General features: G+C 46.0%; 1 protein-coding gene and 1 pseudogene across 1 annotated transcript; both read left to right on the forward strand.

The window, feature by feature from the left end:
- Nucleotides 1–4,863: 4,863 nt before the first annotated feature.
- On the forward strand, nucleotides 4,864–5,856 carry LOC136496124 (uncharacterized). Its single transcript, XM_066491834.1, has one exon. It carries the CDS (start codon nucleotides 4,864–4,866, stop codon nucleotides 5,758–5,760), a length of 897 nt encoding a protein of 298 aa, XP_066347931.1. The 3' UTR covers nucleotides 5,761–5,856.
- A 67-nt stretch (nucleotides 5,857–5,923) lies between these two features.
- Nucleotides 5,924–9,739, forward strand: LOC136496125 (putative disease resistance protein RGA1; annotated as a pseudogene).
- Nucleotides 9,740–12,342: the final 2,603 nt, after the last annotated feature.

Raw genomic sequence — 12,342 nt, forward strand, 5'->3', positions numbered from 1 at the left:
CACATACACAGGGTTGCAGCGGAAATAATATTACAAATGGGTTCACAATTAAAAGTACAAGTTTGGGTTTCAAAATCGATTAGTGAAAACAACATAGCTTTCAAAAGATTACATTAATATATGTTCCAAATACATTGCTAGCATAAGTGACATCATCCGACAAAAGCATATAGATGAGAAGTAACTATAGAATCACCGAGCCACCGGCGGTTAGCCACCATCTTCACAGGCTGAGAACTTCACCTGCAACATGGTGGGATAAACCCTGAGTACGAGAAGGTACTCAGCTAGACTTACCCGTCAAAACCAGAAATAAAGGACACCAAGGGTCATGCAAGGCTTATGAGGTGGGCTAGCTTGACACAGTTGCATAAAAGAGCTTATGAATATAGTGACCAATTTAAACTTAGCATCAAGTTTATCATCATTTACCTGTCCACTAGATTAGCACCTATACTAGAGCACTCACTTATTAGGAGCAAACAATATTAACCATAGCAGGTATAATAAGGCTGTCATCATCATACCATCATTCCTGAACCATTATGTTATTTAGTGTATCTACTTTGGAGATAAGCCCGTCAAGTTCTCACTAACCAGTGAGAGACAGCGACTCGAATCGAATTACAACTCAGCTGAGGGGGTATTCCTAACTCTCGCCCTGGCATACCTTGCAAGGGTAGCTGTGGGTCACCTTTGGTACAACTCAGGAACCAAATTCGTGGGTTCGATCAGCGCCAGCACTCTCAGGGATTACCCTTCTGCCAGGATGATCAGGACTTTTAAATCACCTGCCCTTGGACTCATGCCTACGGCTCCCTTCTGAGGCGTACTTTATACTTATCGACTCCCGGCCTGAGTTGAGCTACTCAGCTTCGCGGTCGGTCTCCAAACCCGACCAACTAAGAGAGAGGCATGCGTTCAACATGAACAGGAAAGGCTTCAAGATTCAGTCCTTAAGCGACACAGACGGAGTCACTGTAAACCGACAAGCCTCCGCCCGGTCTTCAATTCAAATTAAGATAGGTTCGTTTCCACGATAGCAAATATAGCCAACCGTGCCATATGTATATCCCTATAGCTCGTAGGTGATAGGAAATCACCTGACTTCTACCACATTTAAGCAGGGATAAGCACTACACGAGCCTGAGCTACATAGGATTCAAGGTATCAATATCTGGACAAGGATTGGATAACCAATGCAGCAAGTGTTTGCATCCAACACCTAAACTTAATGCAACAATATATATGTAACAATAATACTTTAATTGCATTTTAGAATTAAGAGGCTTAATATGCTCCGGGGCTTGCCTAGGATCCGACACAAATCAGTTCAGTTAGCTTGCACCGTCATGGTGACATCTCCGGTCCTAGCACTTGCTTAGTCCTTCCATCTTCGGGATATATCCACCAAACCAAATCTTCGGGTTTGGCTCCAACATCACATCCTTCACGTGGTGCATCTAGCGTACCTAGATGAGATGCAATATACAAGTGCATAAATATGAAGAATAGTACCATGAGACGCATCACAAAATAGCAAGCAAGACAAGCATAGTTTACACTAACACACTTAAGTACTTTGCGATGCTTAACTTAAACATCACACAATCTATCATGCTAAGATGGCAAAGAAGACGACAACACCAAGCATGACACAAGTTTCCCAAGATCTCAGGTGCTCTAACTCAGTCATCATTCAAGGCATAAGTCACACTTAACAATAAACAAGCAAACACTATAATTGGAATCTGCCAATTTCTGGACATACAAACAGCAGCTACAAGTTTTAGCTATAACTGGAGTTACACAAATCCAAATGACTTGCAAGAAGACATTCTAGAAAGCTTATGAAATTATCTACATTTCATCTATAACTATCATAGCATGATTCACAAGTTACGTAGGTCAAAATTATACATTTACTGAAACTGGTCTAAACAAGACAGAGAGCAATCAATTGTATAACCCAACTTTAAACAACTGTAACTCTTAAACTACTTGGTCAAATGACACCAAATTTTAACAGCAGCTAGATACATAAATTATCTACAACTTTTGTATAAACAAGTTTCACAACAAAGCACCTTATCATGAAGAACTTTGCTAAGTTCCCAGATCTGTCCATAACCACATTTGCAAGAAAATAAATATTAACTTATGTTGCAAACACATAATTAGGAAAAACCAACTTTACCAACATGTCACACATGACTAAAGAACACCAGAAAACCTAGTGTCCATGACCAAATAAATTCTTTTAATGCATTTCTTAATTTATTTTAGATAACAAGGTGACTTAATGAACATATACCAAAAGTATACAATAAATTCTACAAAAATTACAGTGGCTCACATATCCTCTCAATAGTCTACTGTACAAATTTCACTCCATTTTAATATGTATAGCAACCTCTATGAAAAAGACAAGTTGCTAAAGCAAGAAATCATGTGAGAGCGAGATAAACCAATAACTCACTCATACTTCATCCAATACTCATGAAATTTTTACCACACATCAACTATCACATGAGTAGCATGACACAAAAATTTCACTTCATTTGGAGCCATAGATCTGCAGTTATGGAAAATAACAATTTCAACTAGCATTACCACCTTACTGCACAAATCTATTTTTGCAGCTAAAACTTTAAACTAAAACATGCCATATTATAGATCTACTGCATAGACAATTTCACAAGGATTCCAAAAAGTCCTCATTTGCTATTTTACGAATTTCCTATGAATTACTATGAATTTCCAAAGATTCAGCAAATTTACTACAAATAGGTCCTTATCGGCACTATTCATTTGAGTCACAGACTTTGCAGTTAAAACCTTCCCTTTTCTCGAATTTCAAGACAAGATCCCTGACGCGATTTTTGAAGGGCTGCACAGGAGCTCGCCGTTTGCCGGCCAGAGGAGGCTCATCGACGGTGGGGGGCGTGGCGGTGGAGCACGAGCAGGGCTGCGCGCACGCGCTGGGCTGCCCAGCTCGGCCCGATGTGACTTGTGGCGGCGCGGCCACGACAGCAAGCGGCAACGACGGCAGCGGCTCCGACGACTGGGCTGCTCCGGTGGTTTTTGTCTCAACGGAGGTGCGCCGGTCGTAGAGAAGGAAGAGGCGGAGGTGGTGGTTCGCGTGGTGGGTTGTGAGGGGGCTCGGAGGTAGCGGGGACGCGGTCACGGCGAGCTCGGCCAACCGGCCATGGCGGCCGCGCTCTGGCGCGCGGTCGGAGCGAGAGGGGCGATGGGAAGGCGAGGGCCGCTCGGCTTTCACTCCAGGAGGGCGCAGGGACGCGACAGGGGCATACCACATGGCAGTGGCGCGCTGCAATGGCGGGAGCGCGCTCACGCATGGTCGCCACGCACAGGCCACGCGGCAGCCGTGGGGGCATTTCCGCAAACACCTGGCGAGCGACGGAGTGAGGAAGGTGGGACGCCGTTTTGGGCCGGCTCGGGTCCGAATTGATCCATGGGCCAAAAATGAAGTTTGATCTACACCTGATGCTCTCCAACTTTGCTTAAGGGTTCAGGGTCATTAGGGTTATGGTTTAGCAGATAACGTGCTCCTAACTTTGGTTTGTCAGCGTGACGACGGTGATTAGGAAAAACTCAGAATTAACCATCAACACGAAGCCAAACGGGTTCCAACTTTTTGCATGCTCTTCTCCATAATATAACCTTCAACTTTTATTTTTGGACCAACTCAAGTTGCTTAACGAATTTCGGAGAACGCGAGACGCCAATGGCGACGACGATGAATTCCAGACTTAGAAAAATTCTAAGTCTGAAAACAACCGCTGATTCAATTTTCGAGCCTCTGTTTGACTTAGTTCCAAGTTGATCTGGCTCTTGTTCCAAAAACAAAGTTTGTTCTACTCTACTCAATCTTCAACTTTTATTTAAGGTGCAACTCCATGCAAGCACTGTAAGTGGTTGGTCAACATAGGTCAAAGTATCGTCACTGTAAAGTTTAAATTAGAGTTATTGACCGATTGAGGCATTTTCTTGACTTCTGCTCAACATGAACCCTTCATGACTTTTGTTGTAGAGTTCAATTAGAGTCATTTGGGCAAGGTTGCAAGGTTTGGTTGATGACCTACATTTCCATTCACTTAATAGTGCAATTCAAGCACTTAGTAAAGTCATTCCAATAAGGATATAACTTATCATTTCATGTGACTTTTTGATTCCAAACTTCATAAAACTTTTCCAGTGATCCATATAGATGGGTATTGATGTGAGACACATGAAGATATTCCAATAACACCAGCCAAGCATATATCTTTAAAAGGGCCTATATGTAAAGCAAGGGTGCAATATCCGAGTTTAGGTTGGGGCTCATTTCCATAGGTTTGACCTTGACCTCTTCATCGTCACTTAATCTGTCATGTTTGAGCTCAAACCCATAGCTTAACTAGTGGCAAACACCTGAGGTGTTACATTGTAGCCATCCTCGTCCATCTACCCTAGGCTGACGATGTTCGTGGTGAGGCGCGGGATGTAGTATACCCCGTCAAGGCGATGATGTTCACCCGATCTACAGGCGAAGAGGACGGTACCCTTGCCCTAGATGTCGACCACTGATCCGTCCCCGAACTTGACGGTGCCGGTGACGCCGGTGTTCAGCTTGGCGAAGACAGTGCGTGTGCCTGTCATGTGGTTCGTGGCCCCGGTGTCCGGTACCCAGCGGTGAGACACCACAGCCTCCTTCTCTTCCTCACTGAGGTGGAGGAGCACCTTCGGTTCGACGAGGTGGACACGCGCCTATGGCTCAATGACAGGCGGCGGCGACCTGGGGTGGCAGCATGACACGGACGGTGTGAATACCTCGGCGTCCGCGGCGATGTACATCAGCGCATGCTCATGCTCCTCAGCCTGCGCGACATGTGCCGCGCCCTTCTTCTTCCCGCGGAAATCCTTGGCCCAATGGTCGGACTTGCCACAGTTGTTGCAGAGGGTACCGGGTGGTGGCCTCCCGCCACTAGCGTTCCCGGCGCCTGCATTCTGGCCATCACGGCCATCACGCGTCGAGGATCCCGCACCGCCGTGACCACGCCCGCGCCCTCGGCGCTTCCCGCGGCTGCTGGGGCCACCGCTGCTACCAGAGTTCTCCTGCTCACGGTGCGCTTTACGGCGAGCCTCCCAGTCCTCCTCGTAGAGCATCAGGCACCCCATGGCATCCGTGACCTCCTTGGGCTTGGCGTGCTCCTCGAACACACGCAGCCGTCCGACCACCTCCTCGATGGTGACCTTGTTCAGGTCAAGAAACATCTCGAGGGAGACAGCGGCTTGGTTCAGCCTTTCAGGGACCACCTACAGCAATTTCTTCACTACCTCAGCGTCGGTGATGTTGTCGCCGAGGGAGCGGAGGTTGGTGGCGAGCACGGTGATGCGGATGCCGAACTCGTTGACGCTCTCCCCTTCCTTGAAGGAGAGGTTACCGAATTCTCGGCGAAGCTGCTGCGCGCTGGCGTCGCGCGCGCGTTCATCGCCGATCCGCAAGTTCTTGACCGCGTCCCACGCCTCTTTCACCGTGCGCTTGACGGCGAGGGTGCTCCAGAGCTCGGAGGGTACCGAGCGCAAGAGTCCGGCCATCGCCTGTCGGTCGTCGTGGTACTCATCTTCGTCGGGGTCCTCGGCGATGCCATGGTGGACGACGTCCCAGACTCTGAGGGTCTGGAAGTTTACCTCCATGACCAGGGCCCATTCCGGATAGTTGGTCCGGGTCAACATCGGCCACGCGGCGTTCGCTGATGGACGCTCAATGATGCGCTCGACGACGCGCGACCCGGCGTCCCGGTTGCGCGAGCGGCGACTGTGAGAGCGGCCACGGCAACGTGGCGGCGAGTTCGACGGCTAGACCTTCTTCTCGCCGGAGGCATCACCAGTCAGCAGCTTCTTGGATGGTGACTGCGACATGGCGACGTCGGGACCTGGCTCTAGTACCAAATGTCAGAATCCCGAACCGGCGAGAGGGAGAGGATGATGAACACACGCGAACACAGTGGACACACGATGATCTTTGTTGCTGCAAAGCGGCAACGTTTCTGATTGTATTGCCATGCTTAAATAAGCTATTACAAGGAAACTAAACAAGATCTTTAAACACAATCACAATCAGTGATCATGCTCCTAAAAGCTACTGGAAAATATGGTAAGCTAATCTAGCACACAAGGATTACAATCAACATTCCCCAAAGAGAAACCTCTAGATGGAGTGGAGTTAGTCAGAATGTGGATTTCGCAAGGATATGTGCATGGTAACCATACTGGTAAAAAACTAGAGGATCTGGGGAAGGCTTATTTGGCTGATTTAGTGAACTCTGGCTTCTTTGCAAAACACTTGCATGATTTGAATTGCTTTGTCATGCCCGATCTTATGTATGATTTAGCAAGGGAACTTTCAGGAGATGATTTTGCGACTATAGATGACAAAGAATGTAAAAAGATCTTGCCAACTACAAGACATTTGTAAATAGTAACTGATTCTGATTACGAGACATTTTCTGATGAGAACATGAAGAAAAACCTGCTCCAAGTTACATCAGTGAGAAGGCTTCGGTCCCTGGTGATAATTGGTGATTATGACCCGTCTTTTTTCACATTCTTCTTGAATATGTTTAGAGAAGTGGAAAATTTACGTTTGCTTCAAATATGTGCAACATTTGCTGATTTTGACTGTTTCATCAACAATTTGGTAAGTTGCACACATATTCGTTATATACATGCACACTTCAGTGACTGTGAGGATGAGGATGGAGTTCTTCCGCAAGCTTTGACCAACTTTTTCCATCTTCAAGTTTTAGATCTTGGCTTGGACGCATCTATAACTCTTCCTAGTGGAATGAGTAATCTTGTCAGCATGCAGCATCTTGTTGCGGCTAAAGAAATACACTCGACCATTGCTTCCATTGGCAAAATGACCGCTCTTCAGGAGCTTCCTGTGTTCAATGTTCGAAATGCCAGCGAGTTTGATATAAGACAACTTCAATCCATGGACCAGCTCGTACAACTTAATATTTATGGACTTAACAATGTCAAAAGCAAACAAGAGGCTGGTGAAGTAAGACTGACAGATAAAGGGAACCTAGAACAATTGTGCTTGTCATGGAAGTCATGGGAATCAGATTCTGAGTCCTGCAGTTCTGAGTCGTCGGATTCTGATAGCTCTAATTTGGGGACTTCAAGAGAGAACAAGTGAGGTTCTTGAGGGGCTTAAACCTCATCAAAACATTAAGCATCTCCAGATAATTGGCTACAGTGCCTCTGTATTTCCAAGTTGGTTGTCCATTGAACTTACATCTTTGCAGCTGCTTCATCTAGAAAATTGCAACGAATTGAGTGTACTTCCCCCATTTGAAAAGCTTCCATTCCTTAGGAAGCTTAAGCTTATCAATATATATCATGTACCAGAGATAGTAATTCCTTGCTTAGAAGAGTTGGAGCTGAACGAATTGCCAAGCTTGAAAAAATGCATTGCCACTTGTAGGAAGGAATTGGATTTTTATCTACAGGTACTAACTAATCATTAAGAACTGTGGTGAACTGATGGATTTTCCTCCTTTTGAAACTCAGAGTCTGTGTTCTTCTCAAGTTGAACAAAGATCATGGAAGTCAAACCTGGAAGGCACTAGTTCAGGTAGGGGGAAGCATTCAGTTTTTTTTCCTTTGTTGATTGTTTTATTCTAATATTTTAGATAAAAATAGCAATAGTTAGTTTTTCAGTTTTCAATGAAATTAAATGATGGAATTTCTACAAGATTTTAATGGGTAAACTGAATCATTATTTCATTATAGTGACACAAAAGTAACGTTCGTTCCACAATTTTTTTCTCTTTTTCTTTAGTTATTCCTCAAAAGGTCTTAAGGCTCGCAAAGTTCAGAAGGAACATCGGATGTATCTTTATTTTCATAATATACCTCAATCAGACTGAACTTACTAATCTAGCAAAGAAAGAGTAATTTATTCCTCTTTTGTAGGATAAGCTGGTTATCTTTACTTAGCTCTAGTATTTTCTAGTTCACTTAGTACTCCTTGATGTCTTCTTCCCTAGGACCTCCATTTGCTGAAGCTGAGCAAAAGCAGTGGCTATCTGGTCTCTGCAAGCTCACGTTACATGGATGCCCTCATCTGATGTTGTCACATCCCCTGCCGCCTTCTCCAGCTACTGAAATATCAATTCTAGGGCTTTCAACGCATCCAGCAATAGAAAAACGTTCATATTATTTGTCAGTTAAGTCATCTAATGAGTTGAGAGTCCTTGATGCTAAGATTTTGGCATTCCAATATCTGAAAGAGCTGACATCACTGCATGTAGAGGATTGTCCAAATCTGATGTCTTTTTCATTTGAAGGCTTTAGGGAGCTCCTTAATTTAAAAATCTTGGAAATTATCAGATGCGGTACTCTAGTCCCTTCTTCTAACATGCCTACTAATGCTGTCTCTGAAGACTGGAAAGGTACAAATTGTCCTGCTCTTCCACGTCTCAGGCGTCTCCAAATTAAGTCTTGTGGTGCTATAGCAGGCAAGTGGCTAACTGAAATGCCGCCACATATGCAATCGCTTGAGGAATTAGATACAGAGGATTGTCCCCAGATAAAATCCATATCAATTCACCGTCCCAACAGGATTCAGCGAGTGTCAGTTTGGCTTCAACCTTAAGATGTGAATCAGTCGTGCCGACACGCGTCACCCAAGATGAATTTCTCTTCCACATTCCATTAAATGTCCTTTCAACTCTCGAGATATTATGCATTCGAAGGTTTTGGAGGATTTACATCCCTCACAAATCTAGACATTACAGATTGCCCCATGCTGCTTTCGTCTGCCGATGAGAGATCTTCCCCTTTCATCAGGAAAAGGAGGTATTCCCTTCCACCATTTCTGAAGGAATTGTTAGTGGGGGGCCAAGATTTGCAATCTCTATGGCTGCATTCCTGCATGGCTTTGGATATGCTCAATATCAGTAATTGCCGACAGCTGGCTGAATTGGAGGGCTTGCAAGAGCTGAGCTCCCTTCGAGTCTTATCAATTGAGTTACATCCTGGAGGGGTGGAAGAGGGAAACCATCGCACCTTTCAGCTTCCTCCTTCAATTGAGAAACTTAGCATCAAATATCTCCGGGATGAGACTGTGCCCCATTTGCTGGGCTACCTCCCGTGCCTCTCCAAACTAGAGGTACTTGATAGTCCAGGCTTGGTATCTTTTCAGCTCGGTTCCCTCACAGCATTGAAAGAGTTGAAGATTCAGCGTTGTGGCTCCCTCGAATCTCTGCAAGGCTTCCTCCCAGAACTAAAAAAAATTATTTGTGATAGTCAGAAATTAACTTCTCTGCAGCTCGGTTCACCCACAGCATTGAAACACTGGAAAGCCTATAGCTGTGAATGGCTCGCTTCACTGGAAAGCTTGCAATCCCTTGAGAACCTTGCTGTTTTGGAAATACTCTGTCACAGCATACCTCCGCCGCTGCCACGACAGGCTGAGGGTTTTGACATATTCCCTCGACTGGAAACACTCAATATGCACTACATCATAACTCCTGCACGGATTGTTGGACACATCCACTCGCATTTTGTTGCTCGTGCAAACAGGCTGCTACTGTCAGCCTTTCTCCGCTTTTCAGGTATGCACTACATCATAAATCATGTTTAACTTCGTAATCTGTTAATAGCGCGCCCTCGTTGCCCATCTGCCAAACTTAAGCATCCATTCTGCAGGAACCTGGGCATTTAACTCTTCAAGGTCATCGTACAAGTTTCATCCAAAGATCACACATGGAGAAACAATTCAGTACAGAGTACATGCCCTTCTTCAGATTTCGCCCTTGGATGGCCAGGGTATCTGCACATGGCGGAAGAATTTTTTTTTTGAAACGCAATGGCAGGAGCTCTGCCTTTTCATTAAGATAGGAAAGAGAATTTATATACGAGAGCTGTAGAGATCCCCGAGCAGGACAAGGGGGTAAAGAGGTGAAAAAAGTGTACAGTCGTCTAGGACGATTACTCTCCTCAAGAATGAGCCATCTTCTTCTAAAGGATGTCCTCTTTCGTTCTTGAGGCCACCTGCATTGCCGTTTCGTGGGTGTTTGTGAATATTCTTCTATTTCTCTCTTTCCAAATGTTCCAGACGGTGTAGATTACCAAGCCGTTGAAGCGCTTTCTGACGTCCTTGGTTATCTTGGATTGGACCTCTTCCCACCACGAGATCAAATGGGTTGGATCTTCGGCCGGGAGGATTATGTTCGCATCGAAGTGTTCCCAATGTAGAATGAGATTCCATACTGCTCTGGTGAACGGACAAAGCAAGGCTAAGTGGAGGCACGTTTCCAACGGGCCGTTGCATAGGGCGCATCGGTCTTGGTGTGGCCAACCTCTCTTTTGTAGATTATCCGTAGTGAGGATTTTCTCTCGCGTCATGGTCCAGATGAATACTTTGCACTTGTTTTCAGTGAATGCTTTCCATATGAGATCACTCTGAAATGCTCTGTACGAACCGCATAATTGTATTCTGTAGGCCGATCGGGTGGAATAGGCTCCGTTGGCTGTCCATTTTCAGGTAATGGTGTCTGGAGTGCCCGGCGTAAGGTGGATATCTTGCAACCTGATCCATAACGAGATGAATTCCTCCACCTGCGATGCTGTAGTGATCTGGCCCCTCAGAGCGGCGACCCAGCCATTGTTACGGAGCTCAAGATGGATTGACCTATTTTTACATCTCACTAATTCAAATAAACTGGGCGCAAGATGCCTTGGAGCCTCACCGTCTAGCCAGCTGTCATGCCAGAAGCGAGCTTTTTGCCCATCACCAATTGTGACTGTCGTAGATGCATTGAAAAGTGCCCGATCTAGATCGTTGCAGGGAAGCTCCATTCCAGCCCAAGGTTTAGAAGTGTCCACCCAATCCTGCCACAGCCATCTTAAGCGCAATGCCCTGCTGAACTTGTTAAGGTCAGGTATTCCAAGCCCCCCGAGGTCCTTTGGCCTAGTTACTGTCGGCCAATTAACGAGGCAGTGCCCCCCATTGGCATTTTCCTCTCCTTTCCAGAGAAAGGACCTAATTTTGTCGATGCTTTTTCGAGCCCAAGCCGCCAATGGGAATACCGTTAGATGATAAGTTGGCATTGCTGAGAGAACGGATGAAACCAGGGCGAGGCGACCGGCTCTGTTCAGCCATTTTCCTTTCCATCCAGGCAATCTTTGGCCGATCCGCTCGATGAGCGGCTGGACGTGTACCTTCTGTAACGAACGCGTGTGGAGCTGCAGGCCAAGGTAACGGTAAGGGAAAGAGCCCCTGATCCCTGCAAAGGAGGTTAGAACATGGTCTAGATCTATCTCGTCGCATCTGATCGGGTGAACGGAGCTCTTTTCCAAATTTATGTGGAGGCCCGATATATTCCCAAAGGCCTGGAGAATCACCTTGATCGCATCTATGTCTTCCTTTCGAGGGTTTATAAAAATAGCCGCGTCATCTGCGTATAGGGAGGTTCTCCATCTGGCCGTGGATGAGGGAACCGGGGAGAGGGCGCCCATCTGAGTAGCGAATTCAAGAATACGCTAGAGTGGGTCCATGGCGAGGATGAAAAGCATTGGCGATAAAGGGTCGCCTTGGCGAACCCCCCTTGCGTGGTGGAAGGTCGGTCCTAGCATGCCGTTGAGCATTACCCTCGATGTGGCTGTACGGAAAAGGATGGATACCCATTCACACCATCGTGGGCCGAAGCCAAGAGCGCGTAGGACCTCCAGCAGATAGCTCCAGTTCACCGTGTAGAAACACAAGGATTTGCTGAATCTTTTCAATAGAATGGAGAGTTCTATAAGATTGCTTCACCTACGGAAGAGGATGGCTACATTTAATAATATTGCCACCCAGGTGGAGATACTCATAAAAAGAAAGTTATTATACGGTCATTTGGCCCAGATGAAGCATTTATTCCCAGAGGCAATCCAGATAAAGAGGATACTAACACATGATGAGAAGAGCCTATGCATGTATGCTGATATGGAAATCACACTTGTAATGGATGTTGTGGAATGCACAAGCCATGGCGGAAGAAATGGCCTTACGCAGACAGACACCGAGGCACACATGCAGCTGATAAATTGGAATCTCCAGTTACGGTGCGTGATGAACAGACCAATGCGGTAGGGACTTGAGGTTCAACTACTCGTTTGCACAAGAAATTCGAATTCGTCAGCCTGTGATGTATTGGTGCTGTTGTCTATTGCAGACCTTTTCCATCCTTTCGTTGTGATGCAACTGTAGATTTCTGGTTAGCAAGATTTTAGCATTTAACTTGAGTTATTACGAGTGGACCCACACGGGGTGCCTGAGGACGA

Source organism: Miscanthus floridulus, chromosome 12, assembly GCF_019320115.1.
Source record: "Miscanthus floridulus cultivar M001 chromosome 12, ASM1932011v1, whole genome shotgun sequence".
Classification (NCBI taxonomy): Eukaryota; Viridiplantae; Streptophyta; class Magnoliopsida; order Poales; family Poaceae; genus Miscanthus; species Miscanthus floridulus.